General features: G+C 43.7%; 1 protein-coding gene across 1 annotated transcript in view; it reads right to left on the bottom strand.

Annotated features, from left to right (window-relative positions):
- The window catches only part of LOC115019659 (spectrin, beta, non-erythrocytic 1), an 80,184-nt gene extending 74,924 nt beyond the window's left edge, over window positions 1–5,260 (bottom strand). Inside the window, 1 exon segment of the mRNA XM_029449120.1 lies at window positions 5,110–5,260. Within this exon segment, the coding sequence (XP_029304980.1) occupies window positions 5,110–5,260 (151 nt within the window).
- Window positions 5,261–24,878: the final 19,618 nt, after the last annotated feature.

The raw sequence follows: 24,878 nt of genomic DNA, 5'->3' as shown, positions 1-24,878 counted from the left end.
ACTACAGTGTGTGAGACTCATCTGGTCCGGGACAGTGGAAGTGTGAAAGGCCAGATGTGTGCAGCTGGTCCCGCCGGAAGCTCGTTAACGAGCCTCATTAACTCGTTAGCTCCTGATCAGTAACAGGTGTGAATCCTGCACAGTGGACTACAAGCTCCCATCACTGTGTGTCCTCCATCACTCTGTGTGTCCTCCATCACCGTGTGTCCTCCATCACTCTGTGTCCTCCATCACTGTGTGTCCTCCATCACTCTGTGTGTCCTCCATCACCGTGTGTCCTCCATCACTCTGTGTCCTCCATCACTCTGTGTGTCCTCCATCACTGTGTGTGTCCTCCATCACTCTGTGTGTCCTCCATCACTCTGTGTGTCCTCCATCACCGTGTGTCCTCCATCACTCTGTGTGTCCTCCATCACTCTGTGTGTCCTCCATCACCGTGTGTCCTCCATCACCGTGTGTCCTCCATCACTCTGTGTCCTCCATCACTCTGTGTGTCCTCCATCACTCTGTGTCCTCCATCACTCTGTGTTTCCTCCATCACCGTGTGTCCTCCATCACTCTGTGTGTCCTCCATCACTCTGTGTCCTCCATCACCGTGTGTCCTCCATCACCGTGTGTCCTCCATCACCTAGTGTCCTCCATCACCTAGTGTCCTCCATCACCGTGTGTCCTCCATCACCGTGTGTCCTCCATCACTCTGTGTGTCCTCCATCACTCTGTGTCCTCCATCACCGTGTGTCCTCCATCACCATGTGTCCTCCATCACCGTGTGTCCTCCATCACTCTGTGTGTCCTCCATCACCATGTGTCCTCCATCACTCTGTGTGTCCTCCATCACCGTGTGTCCTCCATCACTCTGTGTGTCCTCCATCACTCTGTGTGTCCTCCATCACTCTGTGTCCTCCATCACCGTGTGTCCTCCATCACCGTGTGTCCTCCATCACCGTGTGTCCTCCATCACTCTGTGTCCTCCATCACTGTGTGTCCTCCGTCACTCTGTGTGTCCTCCATCACCGTGTGTCCTCCATCACTGTGTGTCCTCCATCACTCTGTGTGTCCTCCATCACTCTGTGTCCTCCATCACCGTGTGTCCTCCATCACCGTGTGTCCTCCATCACCGTGTGTCCTCCATCACTCTGTGTGTCCTCCATCACCATGTGTCCTCCATCACCGTGTGTCCTCCATCACTCTGTGTGTCCTCCATCACCGTGTGTCCTCCATCACCTAGTGTCCTCCATCACCGTGTGTCCTCCATCACTCTGTGTGTCCTCCATCACTCTGTGTCCTCCATTACCGTGTGTCCTCCATCACCGTGTGTCCTCCATCACTCTGTGTGTCCTCCATCACTCTGTGTCCTCCATCACTGTGTGTCCTCCATCACTCTGTGTCCTCCATCACTGTGTGTCCTCCATCACTGTGTGTCCTCCATCACTCTGTGTCCTCCATCACTCTGTGTCCTCCATCACCGTGTGTCCTCCATCACCGTGTGTCCTCCATCACTCTGTGTGTCCTCCATCACTGTGTGTCCTCCATCACTGTGTGTCCTCCATCACTGTGTGTCCTCCATCACCGTGTGTCCTCCATCACTGTGTGTGTCCTCCATCACTGTGTGTCCTCCATCACTGTGTGTGTCCTCCATCACCGTGTGTCCTCCATCACTGTGTGTGTCCTCCATCACTGTGTGTCCTCCATCACTCTGTGTGTCCTCCATCACTGTGTGTGTCCTCCATCACCGTGTGTCCTCCATCACTGTGTGTGTCCTCCATCACTGTGTGTCCTCCATCACTGTGTGTGTCCTCCATCACCGTGTGTCCTCCATCACCGTGTGTCCTCCATCACTGTGTGTGTCCTCCATCACCGTGTGTCCTCCATCACTGTGTGTCCTCCATCACTGTGTGTCCTCCATCACTCTGTGTGTCCTCCATCACTGTGTGTGTCCTCCATCACCGTGTGTCCTCCATCACTGTGTGTGTCCTCCATCACTGTGTGTCCTCCATCACTGTGTGTGTCCTCCATCACCGTGTGTCCTCCATCACCGTGTGTCCTCCATCACCGTGTGTCCTCCATCACTCTGTGTGTCCTCCATCACTGTGTGTCCTCCATCACTCTGTGTGTCCTCCATCACTCTGTGTCCTCCATCACCGTGTGTCCTCCATCACTGTGTGTCCTCCATCACTCTGTGTGTCCTCCATCACTGTGTGTCCTCCATCACTGTGTGTCCTCCATCACTCTGTGTCCTCCATCACTCTGTGTCCTCCATCACTGTGTGTCCTCCATCACTCTGTGTGTCCTCCATCACTCTGTGTCCTCCATCACTCTGTGTGTCCTCCATCACTCTGTGTCCTCCATCACTCTGTGTGTCCTCCATCACTGTGTGTCCTCCATCACTCTGTGTGTCCTCCATCACTGTGTGTCCTCCATCACTCTGTGTGTCCTCCATCACTGTGTGTCCTCCATCACTCTGTGTGTCCTCCATCACTCTGTGTCCTCCATCACTGTGTGTCCTCCATCACTCTGTGTGTCCTCCATCACTCTGTGTCCTCCATCACTCTGTGTCCTCCATCACTGTGTGTCCTCCATCACTCTGTGTGTCCTCCATCACTCTGTTGTCCTCCATCACTCTGTGTGTCCTCCATCACTCTGTGTCCTCCATCACCTGTGTGTCCTCCATCACTGTGTGTCCTCCATCACTCGTGTGTCCTCCATCACTGTGTGTCCTCCATCACTCTGTGTCCTCCATCACTGTGTGTCCTCCATCACTCTGTGTCCTCCATCACTCTGTGTCCTCCATCACTCTGTGTGTCCTCCATCACTCTGTGTCCTCCATCACTCTGTGTCCTCCATCACTCTGTGTCCTCCATCACTGTGTGTCCTCCATCACTGTGTGTCCTCCATCACTCTGTGTCCTCCATCACTGTGTGTCCTCCATCACTGTGTGTCCTCCATCACTCTGTGTCCTCCATCACTGTGTGTCCTCCATCACTGTGTGTCCTCCATCACTCTGTGTCCTCCATCACTGTGTGTCCTCCATCACTCTGTGTCCTCCATCACTCTGTGTCCTCCATCACTCTGTGTCCTCCATCACTGTGTGTCCTCCATCACTCTGTGTGTCCTCCATCACTCTGTGTCCTCCATCACTGTGTGTCCTCCATCACTCTGTGTGTCCTCCATCACTCTGTGTGTCCTCCATCACTCTGTGTCCTCCATCACTGTGTGTCCTCCATCACTCTGTGTGTCCTCCATCACTCTGTGTGTCCTCCATCACTCTGTGTCCTCCATCACTCTGTGTGTCCTCCATCACTCTGTGTCCTCCATCACTCTGTGTCCTCCATCACTCTGTGTCCTCCATCACTCTGTGTCCTCCATCACTGTGTGTCCTCCATCACTGTGTGTCCTCCATCACTCTGTGTCCTCCATCACTGTGTGTCCTCCATCACTCTGTGTCCTCCATCACTCTGCTGATTGTCATGGTTCACTTCTCTGTTCATTGTTCTCTGTGTTGACACAAACTCTGAGACCTCACAGCTCATGAGACGTAGAGACGACACACACACACACACCAAACTAAAGATACGATTTCGTACAAAGTACAAACTGTCGTCACGCCTCCTGCTGGACCTATATGTGCCCCCCCGCCCTCTACAGCTCACCCAGAATGCAGCAGCCTGACTTGTCTTTAACCTTCCCCAGTTCTCCCACAATGCATCACTCCTCCCTTTACTGGTTACCAACAGCTGCTTGAATCTGCTCCAGACTCTGGTGCTGGTCCACCGTGCTGTGAGTGGATAAGGTCCTTCTACATCCAGGACATCGACCAATCAGCTCGTTGTTTCCTCACTGTGAGTGGCGTTAGCCAGATAAAAAGATGACTCTCATCCAGCGAGTTTCGTTCTTTGAACTCAAAATATAGAAAACGTGAACACGAGAAACAATCTTGAAGATTTCCATTTAAATAAATGTGCATTATGTCACTAACACTGAATAAGGAATCGAGCCTACGGCCCACTGATGAAGGTCTTGCAATATTTATACATTGGCAGTGTTACTCATAGAGTATACGTGGCAAGATTCCTGGGAAGAAATGCTGAATGAAGTTACTGCTAATGCAAAGCGCACATTTCCTACTGCTGCAGCTTCACAGTAAAAGCACTTAAGTGGCGAAACACAAGTTCTTATATAGAGTCAATGTGTTTGTCAGCGAGCTCCACACTGACCACGACTGTTCATCAAAAATGTGTCTACAAAACAAGACAAAGCTTGGAAAGCGGAATGTATGGCTGTATGTCAAGGAGTAATGGAAGAGCAGCAGCCATCACTTATCTTCACAGTATTCTGGGAGCTGTAGTTTTAAACCACATTTCCTGTTAGCACTAGTAAATAGATAGATAGATACTTTATTTATCCCGAGGGAAATTCAGGGCGTCTCCAAATAGGGCGTCTCCAAATCAACCAGGACTGAAGCCTGCAGGACTGAAGCCTGCAGGACTGAAACCTGCGGGACTGAAGCCTGCGGGACTGAAACCTGCGGGACTGAAACCTGCGGGACTGAAGCCTGCGGGACTGAAACCTGCGGGACTGAAACCTGCGGGACTGAAACCTGCAGGACTGAAGCCTGCGGGACTGAAACCTGCAGGACTGAAGCCTGCGGGACTGAAGCCTGCGGGACTGAAACCTGCAGGACTGAAGCCTGCGGGACTGAAACCTGCGGGACTGAAGCCTGCGGGACTGAAGCCTGCGGGACTGAAACCTGCGGGACTGAAACCTGCAGGACTGAAACCTGCAGGACTGAAACCTGCAGGATTGTCCTTTTAAATCTAAGGAACAACCGTAAACATAGAAAACCCAGAGGAAACAGCAGGTTTGATTTGTAGCAAAGTAATAAAGCTAACGTAAACAATGTACCTAATAAATGAACCTACTGTGTAAGAAATGTTACTTAATGTAATTAAAGGACATCTACATTATATATCCACATTCTAAAAAGGAGGGAGTCATCTGCAAACAACTTTATGTTTGTGCTTCGTCCTGAAACGTCTCGGTCCTGATGCAGGATGGGTCAGGACCGAAACGCCCTCAAACATTCATCCACTCATCCGTGCGTCCGCCTACCTGCGAGGGCTTTGATGCGCGAGCGCTCGAACAGGCGCGCCGAGCTGTTCTCGTTGTCCCAGTCGTCGGTGTCCCAGCGGTTGTTGACGCCATCGTTGCTGTACTGCTGCTGGATCTCCATGTGTTCGAACTCCGCCGCTACCGACGTCATCTTGACCTCGCCGCGACTCCGCCCCCGCCGCCGCTGATGCCTGCGAGTCCTTCCACCTGCCGCCTGTTGCCGTAAGCGACTGCACCCTCAAACACACACACGCACACACACACACACACACTCTCTCTCAGACCGGCTCCGAGACGCTGTTCCAAAACCTGCAGAGATTAGAACAGACACAGAGTTAGAGACGCTGTGACTGAAGTATCGTGTTACATTTTATACAAACACCGCGCAAGTTACAACGGTAAACATAAATGGAGCCGGGTCAGAGTTCTTTCTGAGGTTTCATTCGTACATTCACTAGAAGAAACTCTACATTTATGAGAAGACGAATTCTCTCTGAGATTATGAAGTCAGACATTCTTTAGAATTAAAGTCACAAGTTAAAAACAAAGAAAACTTTGTTTGAGTTTTTTTCTTGTAAATTTAGCAGAATAAAGAAAGTGACTGTTCATATACGCTTAAAACTAATATATATATATATATATATATATATATATATATATATATATATATATATATATATATATATATACTGAGACAGGAAGTCGTATGAAGAGCTTCACATGGTGGAAAGTTAAATATCTTTTGTTTTATATATTTCTTATTTAAAAACATTATTGTCCAATACAATGAAGGCTGATGGGGATCCTATAATAAACAGATATCCTACATGTTTAATCATAAATATAATATTTAGTGGTTGTGACACTGAACTGTCAAACAGTCGTGTGGTTTTAATCTGCTGGATGTTAAACTGATTTAAACTGTGAACTGGAAGGAAGTGATTGAAAACATGAACGTGTCAGAGAGCAGCACAGCTGAGAGTCACGTGACCACGACTCTGCTCTGTGGTTGGCTGCAGCTTGTTACAGCCTCCCATCTGTAAACTGAGAGGCTGCTGCCCCCCCCTGCTGACAGCACGTCACTACAACATCTGAGAAACACATGTTCTGGCTCTGATCAGAGTTTGAGTTATTTATCTTCCATGACAGTAAAAACATCTTCTTCAGACGAGAGGAACACGAGAACATCAGAGTGTGTGTTTGTAACTGTGTGTGTAGATTTAAACAACAGCTACATTACATAACGCCTCATGTACATATTAAACACTTGTAATATAAACTTGTGTTGATGTGAGTCATGAAGTGGGGAAGCTTCATGATATCTGTTAGTTACATGTTTGACCCTGTTCACCTGTAGTGTGTACAACATGTATGACCCTGTTCACCTGTAGTGTGTACAACATGTATGACTCTGTTCACCTGTAGTGTGTACAACATGTATGACCCTGTTCACCTGTAGTGTGTACAACATGTATGACTCTGTTCACCTGTAGTGTGTACAACATGTATGACTCTGTTCACCTGTAGTGTGTACAACATGTATGACCCTGTTCACCTGTAGTGTGTACAACATGTATGACTCTGTTCACCTGTAGTGTGTACAACATGTATGACTCTGTTCACCTGTAGTGTGTACAACATGTATGACCCTGTTCACCTGTAGTGTGTACAACATGTATGAATGTTACAATACATATCTTTAAAGGAGCTTTTCTCTAAAGGAGCTTTTTCTCACACTCTTCAGCAGAAGTCTCCACTTCAGTAGCACTTACATACACCAAACTTTCCACTTTCATTCCTCTCTATATTCTGAAGCTTTGTGCAGAGGGCTTTGTTCACATGTCACTCACAGCTCATGTTATACACGCTACACTCACTACATGCAGGAGATGCACAGAGTTCTGTGTGTTGACAGGATTTAGTATGGTGCATCATCATGATGATAAGAAATGAATGAACATGGTCTGCTCATTAAAAGCATTAATGAGTCTGATGCGTAACGACACACGCTGTGTTTAATGATGCGAGACGTGGCAGCAGGTGAAGCGTGAAAACACTTAAAAAGGTTTTCTGATCCCGAACACACGAAGACTCAACGAGCTGCAGCAGAAGAGAAGACGACGAGTCGTGTCAGGGTGGATCTGTGTGAGGACGCTGCTTCAAACGGTTCTTTAGATCTTTAAATGATTATTTCATCACTAAACATCTTAAATCAAATAATGAACTTGTAGTTAAATCATATTAAATAATGATGTTTTACACCAGTGAACAGAATATCTACTTTATATTTTTAATGGGAACATTTATTATTTATTTTGATGATTACTGACTTCATGAAATCTTTATCACAATATTAATAAAGATATTTGATATATCCACTTTTAAATCATTTTGTCGCTCAGCACTAGATTTATTATCTGAATCATAACTTTTATTTAAATGTTCTTCAGTTTCGTAGATTTTCTTTCCTGCAGCAGTTGAAAAGCGTGACGCACTTTTTATTGACTGCTTTTCCTTCGCTGTCGCCGAAGGAGTGGGAACAACCGGAGCCGGTACAGAGTCAGCAGCACGACTCAGCACCAAGAGTCCGGATCCTGCAGTCAGCAGCACGACTCAGCACCAAGAGTCCGGATCCTGCAGTCAGCAGGTGGCGCCGCAACTCGGCACAAAAAGAACCAGAGCAGCTCAGAGACGCATCGACCGCGTCTCCGTCTGCACGACACTCAATTATAAGTAAATCAAGACTCAACAACACGTCTACACGCACACGCACACACACACACACACACACGCACACACACACACACACACACACACACACAAGCACAAGAAGCTGCATTTATACTTTCAGCCTGAAACATTTAGAAAGTCACAACTTTCTTGATCCTCACACAAAAGATCCAACAAATATTTCCAGCTTCTCAAATGTGAAGATTTTCTGCCTTTTACGTCTTCAAATGATAAAAAATAATGAATATATTTGTGTTTTGTTGTTGGTGAGACAAAACAAAACATTCTATAACATCAAATGATGCACAAATGATTCATGATGACAGAAACTTCTTAAATCATAAAACATGAAAGACCCTCAAACATTAAATAATACAATACAATAAATACGACAGATTATCGATTATTTGATATGAAAAGAGAAATTTATTTTATTTTCTGGCTCTGCTTCCCTCAACCAATGAGATTAATTCTGCGGGTGCTGGAGCTGCTTGTGTTGCTACGCTAAAAATACGCCGCCACTGGGACCCTGACTGTGTGTGTGTGTGTGTGTGTGTGTGTGTGTGTGTGTGTGTGTGTGTGTGTGTGTGAAGCTAGCACAATGTGCACTCATTCAGAAGTGATAAAGCACACACACACACACACACACACAGTTTTTAGAAAGTGTGTCATGCCAGGACAACGAGACGAGCGATCCTCTGCGGGACACTTTCACTGTTTCATCCTCAGAAGGTTTCTGTGAACTGTAAACGGATCAATTATCTTCATTATTGGTTCATCTGGTGATGCGTTCCACATCAGTTCATCATTTCTTCTATAAAAGAGTAAACATGTCAGTTTCCCAGAGGTTAACGTGACATCTTTAAACAGTCCAACACACACGTAGATATTCATTTAATAAAAGATATAAAACTGAGAAAAGCAGCAAATATTCACATTAATGAATCCAGGAAATGTTTGGTGTCTTTACTTAGTGATGAGTAAAGCTGAAGATGAAAACACCACATCCGGTTGTATTGAAGTTGTTCTTTACAACACGAGTTCATCGTCCGTGCTTCTGCAGAACTTTCTTGAGAATCTTCACGTTTTAGGTTTTCAGTATGAAAGTGCTCGTCGCTGTACGTGCGGGTGTTCTCTGCAGACCGGAGCTGCTAACAGATCAGCCAGCTTTTAGTGGTGCCAACATGCAAGTTAAAAAACAGGGCACAAGTTGTATCAGCTGACTTCACCTCTGAATATATGAAGCAAAAACTCAAATCATTTCATAATGCGGCGGAGCGGGGCTGAGGGGAGGCACTGTTTTGCCAGATTAGTCCCACTTTAAAAAGCCTCATAATCAAATACAGGTTGATTAAGCTTTGAACAAACTGCAGGTGATTAATGTTCAGTTAATCCGGGGCGAGAGAGCGTGCAGACAAACGAGCTAACGACTGCTTACTGTGTCCGTGTGAGGTAAACTGAAGAACTGCGACTCCTCAGGACGAGTATTTATAGAGAGCAACAGAGAGAGTGCAGAGATAAGGGACGCAGTGATGACGCCGGACGGATGCAAACAGGAAGGACGGAAATATAGAAGAGGAGCCGACAGGATGATGGATGGAGACATAAAAGAGAAAGTGTCACTTAAAACTGTTTAACGATCGTCCAGCGACGTGTAAAATATTAAACTTTAAAGCTGAAACGATTAGTCGGTATTTAATCTGAATGTATCTGCTACTGTTTTGACTATTTATTATTCGTTTTAATATATTTTTAAAGCAGAAATGTGAGAATTCACTGCTTTTCTTTGTCACTTATGACAGTAAACTAAATACGTCTCAGCTTGTGTTGGGACGTTTATCTGACATTTTATTGATAAAACGTTTAATCTAAAAAGTAATGGTGATGTAATAGTTAGTTGTAGCCCTGTAAGATTTTAGGATTTGCCAGTTTTAATAGAGAAACCAGAGTTCATGTTCCAGTTCCATTTCTTTCTGAGATTCTCTTCTCTCTCGCCCACGTCCTCCTCCCACCTCGCTCACCTCCCAGCATCCTCCAGTACAATCCACTCTCATTATCTCGGCTGCGGTCCGGTCAAAAAAGATCCTGTTTCTGAAACAACAAGCCTTCGTTTTTACACAGAAGAAACAGAAGCAGCCTCTCACTCCTGGATGGCGACCGCAGGTTCTGTAGGGACGTCCCAATACCAGAAACTCCACGACTCTCAATCCCTAATGCGATACCGCAGTGAAGAACACAACAATAAACCCCATGTACGTCAACATACACTCCTCTATAACCTGGAACCGTCTGCATACTGGTATTTTTAGGAAGCTCATAATTCATCTAATATCTATTTTATACTTCAAACAACTGGATTCATTCAAGTTTCTTGTCAAAAACTACATTTTCAATATAAATTTGAACACATCATAACTTTTGTCCAATACTCATTTTTACAGATTTTGGCATCGACATAATACCAAAGTATCGGTAATCTTGGTATCTTTAGTATTTAGCAGACGACATTAGCTAATGTAAGATAATGCTAAAACTCTGAGTGGGTTGATACATACAATATAATAACACTACTACTGTAAAAGACTGAAACTAAAGAAGAGAAGAGTGTATCGTAGTGCATCGTTACTGTATTGCACATTATTGCACATTGTTGCAGTGATAGTATATATAGTTTGTGTGTTGCACATTGTTGCAGTGATAGTATATATTGTTTGTGTGTTGCACATTGTTGCAGTGATAATATATATTGTTTGTGTGTTGCACATTGTTGCAGTGATAGTATATATTGTTTGTGTGTTGGACATTGTTGCAGTGATAGTATATATTGTTTGTGTGTTGCACATTGTTGCAGTGATAGTATATATTGTTTGTGTGTTGCACATTGTTGCAGTGATAGTATATATTGTTTGTGTGTTGGACATTGTTGCAGTGATAGTATATATTGTTTGTGTGTTGCACATTGTTGCAGTGATAATATATATTGTTTGTGTGTTGCACATTGTTGCAGTGATAGTATATATTGTTTGTGTGTTGGACATTGTTGCAGTGATAGTATATATTGTTTGTGTGTTGCACATTGTTGCAGTGATAGTATATATTGTTTGTGTGTTGCACATTGTTGCAGTGATAGTATATATTGTTTGTGTGTTGCACATTGTTGCAGTGATAATATATATTGTTTGTGTGTTGCACATTGTTGCAGTGATAGTATATATTGTTTGTGTGTTGCACATTGTTGCAGTGATAGTATATATAACACACACAGTTGAGTTTTGGTGAAATGTAAAACTATCCAACACGCCGCTTCAGTGCAAACTACTCCAAACCCTCTCTCACAAATATATAATCAGTATCTGCAGTGAGTTGTGTTACATCTTTTCTCTCCCGTTGAGTCCACAATGAAAGACGGACATTATCAAGTCAAAACCACACGTCTCCATGGTTACCGCTGTCCTAGCTTGCATTGTGTCACAGCCCACTCGTCAAACTGCCGACAGCGGCACAAAGACGCTCGGCTGGAGCTTCAGGAGGAAGAAAAACTTCAGTGACAACGAGGCCGAGTTAAAGAGACAGTTTACACAGAACTGAGGCTGCAGCAGAACAACTGCTGGACGAGAGGAGATTAAACACTAAATAAGTAATAACGATCACCAGCTCCTGGTTTATTATTGTGTTCCTACGTCGTGACAGAAACGTGTTCGATGTTCGTACAAAACATATTTTTAGGTGAATTTAATCATGTAACTGAATTAAAAAAGGGAGATAACAACAAAGAGTATTACTGTATGCAATGTTTAAGGATTAAGTATAAAGTACAGTAAACATCAATACCACAGTGTCAATATACTCCTGCATTAAAATGTATTTAAATATCCAGAACAAACACTTTGCTTTAAATCTTTTGTTTTGGGTAGTTTCCTGCTCACAAAGCAGATGAAAAAGGAAACTATAAAAGATAAAAGATACAAAGATTTCACCTGCGATAAATAAAAATATATTCAATTACAAAGTCCTTCCTTTCTGCTGCTTTCAGTAACGGCTAAATACAGCAAACTGCTTATAGAATAAAAACTAACTAAAGGAAATTATTAAAACAATTATTTCATTTAACAAATTGAAATGAGCCTCAAAGAACGACAATTAAAACTAACTCAAAAGATCCCCGTAAATCCCCAACAAGTCTGTTCATCTTCATAAGAAGTTATTTCTTGACCAGATAATAAATAAACACATCTGATCACTGATGTAGGAACTGTAGTTTTAACATCTCATAGTCCTATTCCATGTGTGTGTGTGTGTGTGTGTGTGTGTGTGTGTGTGTGTGTGTGTGCATTGTTTGTCATTGTTTCTGTTGCTTTGACAGTTTATCTTTTCTTTTATCTCCCTGTAACGCTGATGATGCAGGATGAAAGTCATCATCCAATCAGTGAGTTCACTGCCCGCCCATGTGACCTCGTGATTACAGCTCCTGCTCTCAGAACAAGTCAACGTGTGGAGCAGAAACAAAAAAGCAACAACGGACCGAATGAGCCGCAGCTGTGAAGGAGAGAAGACGAGCAGCAGAGACTCGTCGTATTCTGCAGTATTTTTAGCGCCGCTGACAATATTGCAATTCAAGTATCAATTGTTCACCATGGCAACCGAGTCCCAAGCAGCGTTCGAACTCCCACGCAGGACGAGCCGTCTGCACACTGCTGCTGCTGACACACACACACACACACACACACACACACACATACACACACACTTAATCAAATCTGTGTGTGCTTCTGTGTGTCACAAAGGAAACACACTCTTGTGTGGGTGTAAAAAGGTTTTATATCCATAAAGACTTTCCGCCATTTTCAAAGCACGCAAGTTTAAAATGACGGCAGCTCTGAACTACAGAGCAGAGATGTGTTTGTGCAGCTGCAACAGGATCACAGTCTGTGATTCAGACACTTTGACGTCTCTACACGCAGATTACATTCTAGAGATAATTTACGATCCATCTTCAGCCTGCAGCTGTGGGACACGTTAGAGATCAGGACGAGCTCACACACATTAACCTGCAGCTTTGTTTACGACCTGTGTGTGTTGATCAGCAGGAGTGTTGAGTTTAGTTTAGTTTTTTATGGACGATTTATGTCATTTTATTTTGCTAATTTAATGGTTTGCCGCTCAGACACAGAACGGAATATTCTCACATGTAACTCTGTGGATTAAACTGTTAATAAAGATTGTAGGAACAGTGGAAAGATGAACAAAGATGGTTTTGGTGAGTTTTCTGTTGAGCTTGTCTTAGTTCAGTGAAAGAGAAACTTGAATTCAAAGTGTTCGGTTATGTTTTACTGTTACATGAGGAGAGAAGGTGTAGGAGAGAAGGTGTAGGAGAGAAGGTGTAGGAGAGAAGGTGTACGAGAGAAGGTGTAGGAGAGAAGGTGTAGGAGAGAAGGTGTACGAGAGAAGGTGTACGAGAGAAGGTGTAGGAGAGAAGGTGTAGGAGAGAAGGTGTACGAGAGAAGGTGTAGGAGAGAAGGTGTACGAGAGAAGGTGTACGAGAGAAGGTGTAGGAGAGAAGGTGTAGGAGAGAAGGTGTAGGAGAGAAGGCGTACGAGAGAAGGCGTAGGAGAGAAGGCGTACGAGAGAAGGTGTACGAGAGAAGGTGTACGAGAGAAGGTGTAGGAGAGAAGGTGTAGGAGAGAAGGTGTAGGAGAGAAGGTGTACGAGAGAAGGCGTAGGAGAGAAGGCGTACGAGAGAAGGTGTACGAGAGAAGGTGTAGGAGAGAAGGTGTAGGAGAGAAGGTGTAGGAGAGAAGGTGTACGAGAGAAGGTGTACGAGAGAAGGTGTAGGAGTATCTCCTTTCATAACACTATGTGAGGAGCTCACACTTTATATTCTTATTACATCACACGCATTTACACTTTACGACTCCGACCTGTGTCCAAGGTCGCTTCAACCTTCTTAAAGAAAACACACACACACACTCAAACACTCAGGTGTACATGTATATTTAGGCCGTGTGTGTGTGTTGGGAGAGGAAGTCATCCATCAGTCTCTTCTCTGCAGCGTTATGTAGGCCACACAGAGCCATGTAGGGCAGCAGCAGTTATCTGACCCGACACCATCAAACTCTCACAGCATCACACACACACACACACACACACACACACACACACACACACACACACACACACACACACACACACACACGTCGGCCGGAGATCAAACAAAGCAAAGTCTCAGCACAGGAGACGAGGAACAGGAAGTAACAACTGCTGTCGTGTGTCATGAAATCATAAAACATTTCTCCCGTGAACTTTCAGAGCGCTGGTCGTGTGCGTCCTCAGGAGGAAACATGTCCACTATATGTAATTAAACCCGAGCGGCAGGGGGACAGTATCAGGATGTTACCCTGAACACAACACAACAACAACAGGAAAAACCTTTCAGGAGAAAATACCACAACTGCTTTTACTAATATGATCTCGACATTAACTAGAAGTTAACTAGATTAAGTCCTCACGTTAGATACTTTACTAGTGCCGCCTCTCCGTCCTGGAGACGCATTCAAATCCAACGCAGTGAACTCACCATCGACACACACAATTCTTTCCCTGAAGATGCTACACTGTGAAAAACAATCTGTGTTGAAATCGGCAGGAGGAGAGCTAGGTTAGCTGTTATCTTGTAGCTGTTAGCAGCCAATGGGCAGCACAGCGCTGCTTGGTTAAATAACGACGCTAACAGCGAACAGCTAACGTTACCGGAGCGAGGTTCTATCGAGTTACATCAGGATGCATTCAAGCTCTCTTCAGTAAAAACGAGTATGGAGCTCACAGACTTCATAGCTTTTCCTGCCGACGTACAAACTGAGAAAGTTCTTTGAGTGTTTCCATGTTTAGCTTTCGTTATGTTGACCAACATCTGAAGTTCTCAAGGAAAATATTCTGGTGTCAGTTCCTTAAATATAGATTTCCTGGATACTATGATGCAGTGGAGGAAAACCAGAAGACAGATAACCATGGAGACAGAGACTGCAGATCGTACCAAAATCCGATCCAACATTTCACTTCATAGTTGAGTCATTTAGTTCTGGCTCTGCCCACATTTCAGCCAATCAGATCCGTCCATTGTAGTCAACAAGCAGCAGTGATGTCATGTTAGCCATGTTAGCTACAGTGAGGCAGGTTAATGATGTGCTACACACATGACAGCACGGTGACCTCAACCACTAACGACACTGGTTAAGTCTCAGAGGCTCATAACCCTGAGTCGTCTCGCTTCCTGTTGAACGACAGCGATGGTTAAAATGACAGACGTGCTATTATCTTCCTGCCTCAGCAAACTGACACATGAGCCGCATCCGAGCACCAATCACAAGGAGACAAAAGAGGCTCTTCCTGTGTAATTACAGCAGCCCCCCCCTGATGTTCAAACTCAAACAGCTTTACTGCAGGACAAGTTGACCTGCTGCGTCTCTTCAGGTTAATATTCTCAGTGATTCTGTGGGATTCTCTCTAAAAGCAAATATTAAAAGTGCATACTATACAACCCCCCCCCAGACACACACACACACACACGCACACACACAGCCCCCCCCCGAGGCAGATCTTCTCTAACAGTGCTATAAAAGGTCTGCAGGACAGTCGGCGTCTCTGCTCCGTTTAATCAGGTTATCAGAGAAGGTTAACTGCTAATGCATTTAGTGGTTGCCATGGTTACACTGATAAATCAATGGGACGGCGCATACACACACGAAACGGAAAATAACCGGAATCATCTTTTAAAAGATAAGAAGCAAACCAGCCTCAGCTATAGGTAAAGAAAATATATTATTATTATTAATAATCTCTTTTAATAACTTCCTGTCTGTTTATACGGCAGCAGATTTTATAGATCATTCAGATCTGCTGGGGGCAAAGATGATCTCTAGAGCTACAAAATAAAAGTTTCTCTTCCAGAGTGATGAAGAAGGTTTTACAGACTGGTGTCACTGTGTTGCTGACTTTAAGTTAAATAAAGTTTACACATGTTTTATATGTTTTATACATGAGCTCAGATTTAAAGCTGCACCAACTGAAACCCATGAAGCTGCTGACGTTGTTATTATTATATTATTATTTAATGCATTCTCTCAACGGTCTTTGGTACTTTAAAGTGAGAAAGATGCTTCTTGTCTTCTGCAGAATCATATTCACATGCTGCGCTCTCATTGTGGCTGAAACTTGTGTCCACTTGTTTTGCTCACATTGCAAAATAATATTGAGATTTTTCTTGCATTAAACTGAAGCCGTGCATCTACGAGAACGTCCTTTTCCAACTTGTACATCAGCACTTGAATGCACCACAGAAGGGCCAGACTTTGAACTGTATTCCACACCGACTAATAAACAAGAAACGAATATAAATACTGTTGATTAAATATCATGAATTGTTGTTATTTTAGTTTTACTTAGAGAGAGACACACACACACACACACAAGTCTATCCAGGTCTTGAAGCTGGATGAGCTAAAACCATTCAGTCAGTTTCCGGGGCCTCTCTGCTCCGTCATGTGAGAGAATATCCAACACACACACACACACACACACACACACACACACACACACACACACACACACACACACACACACACACACACACACACACACACACACACAAAAGAGTGAGGGAATAAAAGGCTGAATGCAGAGGAATGTGTCAGCAGTCGGAGGGGATGAGATCACACGACCAGAGACAGAGAGGAGAAGCTGTTTCCCTCTGGCAGTAGCATACGGTGTGTAACTGGATATCTTCTATAGAACCAACATTGTTACCAAAAGCCATCAGAAAACCTATAAAATAAAATCATGTGCAGAACTTAAAGTCTCAAAGTGGAAGAGTCTTAAAGCTGCGTTCCCTCTGACAACCAGCAGGGGGCAGGAAGGAGTCCGAGTGTATAGAAGTCTATGAGAAAATGTTTCTTCTTCTTTGTAACATTTTCCTGATGAGTTTATGTCTCAATCTGTAGTTTCAAGTCTCCTCCTCCTCCTCTTCCTCCTGCTCCTCCTCCTCTTGCTCCTCTTCCTCCTGCTCCTCCTCCTCCTCCTCTTGCTCCTCTTCCTCCTGCTCCTCCTCCTCCTCCTCCTCCCATGAAGCATCTGCTCTCCATCAATAAGTCATGCGGTCACATTTGTTCACTCAGGCGAGTTGTTTTGTTCAGATTTAACGGAGACAAAGAAGCGTGAGAGCAGAAACACTCACGGGTAAATAAAGCAAACACACACAGTGAAGCTCATTTATTGACTTTAAGAAGTAACTTTACAGATTTAGTGTCTTAATAATATTAGCGACGATGACGAGAAACAAAGATGTTCCAACTTCAATGTAATAAATGAAATGTATTGTTATCGATGCGTCGTGTTTTACTTCCTGATGTTTATTGTTGTCTTTAAATTGTATATTTGCTCTTGTGCACGATGAGACGATTAATATTCGATGTATAGAATATTATTAATTCATTATTTACGCTTTTATTAAAAAAGGTAAAAATAGAATCATGTGAGAATTTTCTGCTTTTTAGTTTATTTTAGTTTTTACATCAAAGTAAAATTAATATTCTTACACAAAACATTTCCACTATTTTATAGAAAGTGTGTAACTGCAGCCCTGCTCTACGTTGATCTTTATATTTAATAGTTTATTAAAGAGATGTGTTGTTCCGCACATGTTTGTTTGTGCGACAATAAAACTTGATAATAAATCAATAAATCTGCATTGAATGTAAACAGCTGACGGACGCAGGCTGCAGATCAGAGCTGCGTTCAGTGTCAGACGATTCTCTGGATCTATATTTAATAACTTCACCATGAATTAATCATCTGTTCGTGTTAGTGTGTCCATGCGTGTGTGCAGACAGGCGTGTGCTGCATGTTGTTCACACACACACACACACACACACACACACACTGCTGCCATACCATCTATCAATTAGCAATGAGGGTCCTGAGTGCTGTGTGTGTGTGTGTGTGTGTCTTAATATGTGTGTGCGTGCATTAATGTGTGTGTCTTCCATCAGTAACAGTCAGGGACACATGCGATTCTTTGTTCAACCAGGAAATGGAGATGTCATAATGTTACATGGTTACAGCTTATGGACGCCCATAAAATCACTCCTGTCTCATAAAACACACACACACACACACACACACACACACACGCACACACACAGGATTGAGGACAGAAATAAGAGGATGAGAGAAAACAGCAAATGTTGCAACAGTTTCAGTTTCACCAGCAGCTTTCATCCCACAGCACATCTCTCTCTCTCTCTGTCTCTCTCTCTCTCTCTCTCTCTTTATCTCTCTCTCTCTTTATCTCTCTCTCTCCCTCTTTATATCTCTCTTATCTCTCTTTATCTCTCTTATCTCTCTCTCTCTCTCTCTCTCTCTGTCTCTCTCTGTCTCTCTCTCTTTATCTCTCTCTCTCTCTCTTATATCTCTCTCTTTATCTCTCTCTCTCTTTATCTCTCTCTCTCCCTCTTTATATCTCTCTCTTTATCTCTCTTTATCGCTCTCTCTCTCTCTCTCTCTTATCTCTCTCTCTCTTTATCTCTCTCTCTCTTTATCTCTCTCTCTCTCTTTATATCTCTCTCTCTTTATCTCTCTATCTCCCTCTTTATTTATCTCCCTCTCTTTATCTCTCTCTCTTTATCTCCCTCTCTTTATTTCTCTGTATCTCTCTCTCTTTATCTCCCTCTCTTTATCTCTCTCTCTTTATCTCTCTATTTATCTCCCTCTCTTTATCTCTCTCTTTATCTCTCTTGTTTATCAATACATAAAAAAAACAATTAAAATGTTGGTAGTGAACATTATGAGTCAAAGTGTTTCATCACAATAAGATTGATACGGTTAATAAAAGATGAATAATGTAAACGACCACATCGACATCCAGCTGATCCTTGACGCAACTTTAAATCTCTTTTACTCAATTTGAAACATTTACTTTTGTAAGTCCGTCCCAATAATGTGTCAATCATGTGGAGTTTTGTTATTTTAAAGTTTCTAATGTTGAAATGTTTCGTTTTTGTAAGAGCATGGATTTTGTGGACACACTAGAAGTCGTTACAGAAGAAGAATAAAGAAATGTGAATGGACCTGCTCAAAACGACCAACGACTGAAAACACTCAAAAAACAACAAACTAATACAACCAGAGCGAACATATCTTCTCACAGAGGACATCATCTTATTCCCAAACCCTCTTTTATTTAACTGCTAATAATAAAACATGCAGTAAGTAAACCAAGTAAAGTAATCGTGACAAATTAAACATTTCTATGGGTTTATTAGACTTTGTGAGAAGAGAATAAAGAGGCAACATAAGAATCAATATCCGTCACTTACATCATTATTTTGTCTCTCACAGCTCAACCCGCTGTGTGGATGTCAATAATGCACGAGTATTAAATCTGTAACGGTCCATCATGTGTGAACAGTCAACATGGAACATTTACGCAACAGACACGAACGTCTACATGAAAAGTAGAATACGTAATATTTTCACTCAAAAATGGGTAATAACAACGAGATCTGTGTTGTATATGTAGTGAGACAGAGACATGTGTAATGTTCCTGAAGGTAACGTTTCCTCTCTCTCCTGTCATGGTGTCATCAGTCCTGTGTTGTATATGTAGTGAGACAGAGACATGTGTAATGTTCCTGAAGGTAACGTTTCCTCTCTCTCCTGTCATGGTGTCATCAGTCCTGTGTTGTATATGTAGTGAGACAGAGACATGTGTAATGTCCCTGAAGGTAACGTTTCCTCTCTCTCCTGTCATGGTGTCATCAGTCCTGTGTTGTATATGTAGTGAGACAGAGACATGTGTAATGTTCCTGAAGGTAACGTTTCCTCTCTCCTGTCATGGTGTCATCAGTCCTGTGTTGTATATGTAGTGAGACAGAGACATGTGTAATGTTCCTGAAGGTAACGTTTCCTCTCTCCTGTCATGGTGTCATCAGTCCTGTGTTGTATATGTAGTGAGACAGAGACATGTGTAATGTTCCTGAAGGTAACGTTTCCTCTCTCTCCTGTCATGGTGTCATCAGTCCTGTGTTGTATATGTAGTGAGACAGAGACATGTGTAATGTTCCTGAAGGTAACGTTTCCTCTCTCTCTCCTGTCATGGTGTCATCAGTCCTGTGTTGTATATGTAGTGAGACAGAGACATGTGTAATGTTCCTGAAGGTAACGTTTCCTCTCTCCTGTCATGGTGTCATCAGTCCTGTGTTGTATATGTAGTGAGACAGAGACATGTGTAATGTTCCTGAAGGTAACGTTTCCTCTCTCTCTCCTGTCATGGTGTCATCAGTCCTGTGTTGTATATGTAGTGATAGAGACATGTGTAATGTTCCTGAAGGTAACGTTTCCTCTCACCTGTCATGGTGTCATCAGTCCTGTGTTGTATATGTAGTGAGACAGAGACATGTGTAATGTCCCTGAAGGTAACGTTTCCTCTCTCCTGTCATGGTGTCATCAGTCCTGTGTTGTATATGTAGTGAGACAGAGACATGTGTAATGTCCCTGAAGGTAACGTTTCCTCTCTCTCCTGTCATGGTGTCATCAGTCCTGTGTTGTATATGTAGTGAGACAGAGACATGTGTAATGTTCCTGAAGGTAACGTTTCCTCTCTCTCCTGTCATGGTGTCATCAGTTCTGTGTTGTATATGTAGTGAGACAGAGACATGTGTAATGTCCCTGAAGGTAACGTTTCCTCTCTCTCCTGTCATGGTGTCATCTCCCATTTGAGCAGCGTCAGCTCCCATGATGCACCACTGCTGCACCACCACACACCAAACTCCTATGATGCACCTCTGCTGCACCACCACACTAAACATTTACTCTTGTTTTCATTCAGAGCCCCCGAGTGGCAGAAAGTTGTGTTTAATCAAGATAAAGCAATTTTACAGATTCAATGTCTGGAAAAAGGGCTTTTTTCTGTTGCATTGTGGGATAATTTGAGTCCATTATACAGGTCAGAATAATTACTTCGACAGCGTTACATAATAGTGAACACGCTGTGGTGGACAGTATAGTAAAACAAAGAAAGTGTGTGAGTGTTTCCAGCTGAAGCGCTTTAAGGTTTGTATATAAACTACTACTAATGAGACCTCTACATGTTTATACAGAGAGAGGGAGGACTGTGTGTGTGTGTGTGTGTGTTTCTGACTCTTGACAGTGAACTCTGCGGTCAGAGATCTGACAGGAAGTCACCCACACAACACGTTTGTCTTCTTCTGTGGTTAGAGTCAGGAGAACACTGTTACAGCTTTGTTCATTCTGCAGCTAAGGGGAATAATTCATTACATTTTAACCACATGATAATTAGCTCTTCGGTGCACGCGTTCTGAAAGACATGTCAGCAACTTATTAAGCTGTGAATAAAACACAAGTGCAAAATATTAATAAACACGACTTAGTGGACTCATCTCCCATCATGCATCACTTGAACTATGTTATGCCCTTAATGTTGTGTCAATGTTTCCCTGGAACGTCTTTGAGCGGCAGCTCTTTCTCGCCGTGTCTTCAGTGTTTAAGTCTGTGATGAAGAACTTAAATCAAAGTTGTGCATGTTAATGCATTCTGTCCATGTTCTGTGAGAACATCTAACAGAACATTTGTGTGTTCAACATCTACACACACACACACACGCACACACAAACACACACACACACACACACACACACACACACACACACACACACACACACTGTGCACTGCAGGAATGTCAGAAAGAATCCAAAGTATTCAGTTTCCATTCAATAACTCTGATAACAAGATTATCAGCTGATGACTGAGAGCCATGTTGAACTAGTGAAGACACACAGTCTCAGTCCCGGAGCGCTTAGAGACGTGACGAGGGACACAAAACTCCTCCCCTCCTCCCACTTCTTTCCCCTCCCAGTCTCCCCCTTCCTCCTCCTCCCAGTCTCCCCCTTCCTCTTCCTCCCAGTCTCCCCCTTCCTCCTCCACCCAGTCTCCCCCTTCCTCCCCTCCCAGGCCCCACTCTCCCACTGCTTTCCTGTCGTTATGCAACTGAAGCCCGCGGCCAGAAACAGCCTCCCTGCCTGGCGGCGCTCCTCCTGTTCAAACAAACAGCTCCTCTACCCTCTCCTCCGACAGACGGGTGGAGGACGCAGATGAATGAGACTCCGTCAGCGAGCGGCCGGGTTTCATCTCCAAATATCAAGCAGATGAACAAATTCTTAGTGGAAATCCCCAAGATCTTTATTTAGAGGAGTTTATGTATTTTAACAAAGTCTCAGTGAGCACAATGTTTCTAGAGGTAGAGTGGTGGTAGAGTGGTAGAGTGGTGGTAGAGTGGTAGGGCGGTGGTAGAGTGGTATGGCGGTGGTAGAGTGGTATGGCGGTGGTGGTGGTAGAGTGGTAGGGCGGTGGTGGTGGTAGGTAGGGCGTGGTAGGGTAGGGCGGTGGTAGAGTGGTAGGGCGGTGGTAGAGTGGTATGGCGGTGGTGGTGGTAGAGTGGTAGGGCGGTGGTGGTGGTAGAGTGGTAGGGCGGTGGTCTCTTTCCCTTTTGATACTGACTGTACTCTGATCCAACACCTGTACACACAGTTGTACAGTATCAGAAACTGCGTAAAAAAGGTGAATATTGAAAAACCTTAACTCACAGATATCATGAAGCTTCCCCACTTCATGACTCACATCAACACAAGTTTATATTACAAGTGTTTAATATGTACATGAGGCGTATGTAATGTAGCTGTTGTGAGTTTAAATCTACACACACAGTTACAAACACACACACTCTGATGTTCTCATGTTTCTTCTCGTCTGACAGAAGACGAGTTATAGAAGATAAATAACACAAACCTCAGACTCTTAAATCACTTGAAGAAGCCATGTTGAGACAGAACTTCTACACACGAGCCACATGTCTCCAGGATAAACGTGATATTCTCAGATAAACAGATTCTCAATTATTCCCTCATATCCATTTCTGAATGTTTACTGTGTCTGAACACAGACGGCCTGATTGTGGGTCCAGACCCCTGGGAACACTGATGACAACACTCTCACACAGCCACACGGTCGCTTTAATGGAGTTACACTCTAGTTTCCCGGCAGAGAGAGAAAGAGAGAAAGAGAGAAGCTTTTCTCTCATTACGAGCTTTGTGGATCTTTGACCTTCACACACACAGAAACACTTCAACTGAAAAACTGAACTTTACATGAACCACACACACACGCACGCACACACACACACACACACACACACACACACACACACACACACATGAAGATCCAGAGAAAGTGCACAGGTCTGACATCATTTAACCCTCTGCAGTCAGGAGGAAGAGGAGGAGGAAGAAGCTTAAAGAACATGTGTTCTGTGACACTACAAGGACCTAAATATTGTTTGTGTTTCTCAAAGCAATGTATTGAAAACATGTTGAGATGATTCGTGTGATCATGTGATCATCTACTAACGTCTGACATCAGTATGTGGATAAAATATGTGAATATCACTATATATTCTTTCTCAAGGAGAAAAAGAAAGACTGACTGGTGGTCCGCGAGTATATTGGTAAAATGTCACATTTGAAATTAATTTATTATAAGTTCAAAGTGTTTCTCAAAGTGTTTAAAAATGACTAGTATAGAGTGTAGCATAGATGTAGCCTAGTTACGCAGCTATGTGTAGATCTTAGATCGTAAAACGAACCTACGTAGCTGCGTAGCTACGTAGGTTCATTTTACGTTCTTAGGTCATAAATGATCTGCGCGGTCAATTTGAGCGGTCAACTGACGAGATGGATCGATGGCTAAAGACAGGGTCAGTTAAAAGAAACTTAAATGAACAATCTGACGCGACAGTGAAGGTGCATCGTCCTGATGCAGCTGATTCAGCAGCTTCAAGTGCTTCAGCCGCAGCAACAAGTCGTTTTGTGTCCGTTACCGAGTCCCAGGAGAGCGGTTCGCCGTCTAACCACCACCCGGCTGAAAGCTGACACTCGGCTTGAACGTGGAAAGTCCAGCGAAAGTCCAGCGCTGTGTGTGTCTGTCTGTCTGTCTGTCTGTCTGTGTCTGTGTGTGTGTGTGTGTGTGTGTGTGTGTGTGTGTGTGTGTGTGTGTGTGTGTGTGTGTGTGTGGGCGGCAGCTCTGCACAGGAGACGTTTTGTGGCCGGTGAGAGGCGTTGGAGGTAAATGGAAGAGGAGAGGGTGTAATGCTCCTTTTTACTGCACTCATCAGGAGAAACAAGCAGAAACAGGTACGCTTCTTTCTCACACCAGCACAACTGAGTGACCATTTTAAGTCCAGTACAAAGCAGAACACTCCCTGATTTAAACCCACATAATGAGGCTCAGGAGGTCGGAGGGTTCGGGGGTTCGATCCCCGGCCCCGGCGGTCAACATATGGGTAAGATACTGAGCGTGAACGTCCATGGGTGGTAATGGCCTGGTGGTCTAGTGGTACGCCTTCCAAACAAAACACTAGAAGGTCGGGAGTTCAATACCAGGCTGCCACCATTGTACCCCTGAGCAAGGCGCTTAACCCTGAGCTGCTCCAGAGACTGTCCCTGTACTGAGTTCACTGTAAGTCGCTCTGGATGACCTGTAACGTAATCCATCACTGCTGGATGAATGGATGAATACTGACGTGTTGTGAAAGTGCTTTGAGGGATGCACTTCATTTATAAATGGACAATTTTTATCGCATCGATTAAGCATTTGGTGTATAAAATGTCAGAACATAGTGACAGATGTTGGTCCCAGTTCAAGATGAAGTCTTTGAATGTCTTGTTTTATCACTTTAACATCATATAAAACAGAGAACAGCAGAACTGCTCCACATTTCAGAGGCTGGAAACCTGAAAAACGACTTCAACAAAATGATTATCAAAATAGTTTATAACCATCAATTAGTCGTTGAAGCTCTAGTTCATATATATCCAACATATTCAGAACTACATTACCCAGAACCACCTGTTCACGAGCGCCACAAGAGGGAAGAGTTAAAGAAGACATGAGCAGAAGAAGAAAAGAGAGGAAACCTA

Source organism: Cottoperca gobio, chromosome 15 (assembly GCF_900634415.1).
Source record: "Cottoperca gobio chromosome 15, fCotGob3.1, whole genome shotgun sequence".
Taxonomy (NCBI): domain Eukaryota; kingdom Metazoa; phylum Chordata; class Actinopteri; order Perciformes; family Bovichtidae; genus Cottoperca; species Cottoperca gobio.
This window is presented reverse-complemented; position numbering and strand designations above follow the sequence as displayed.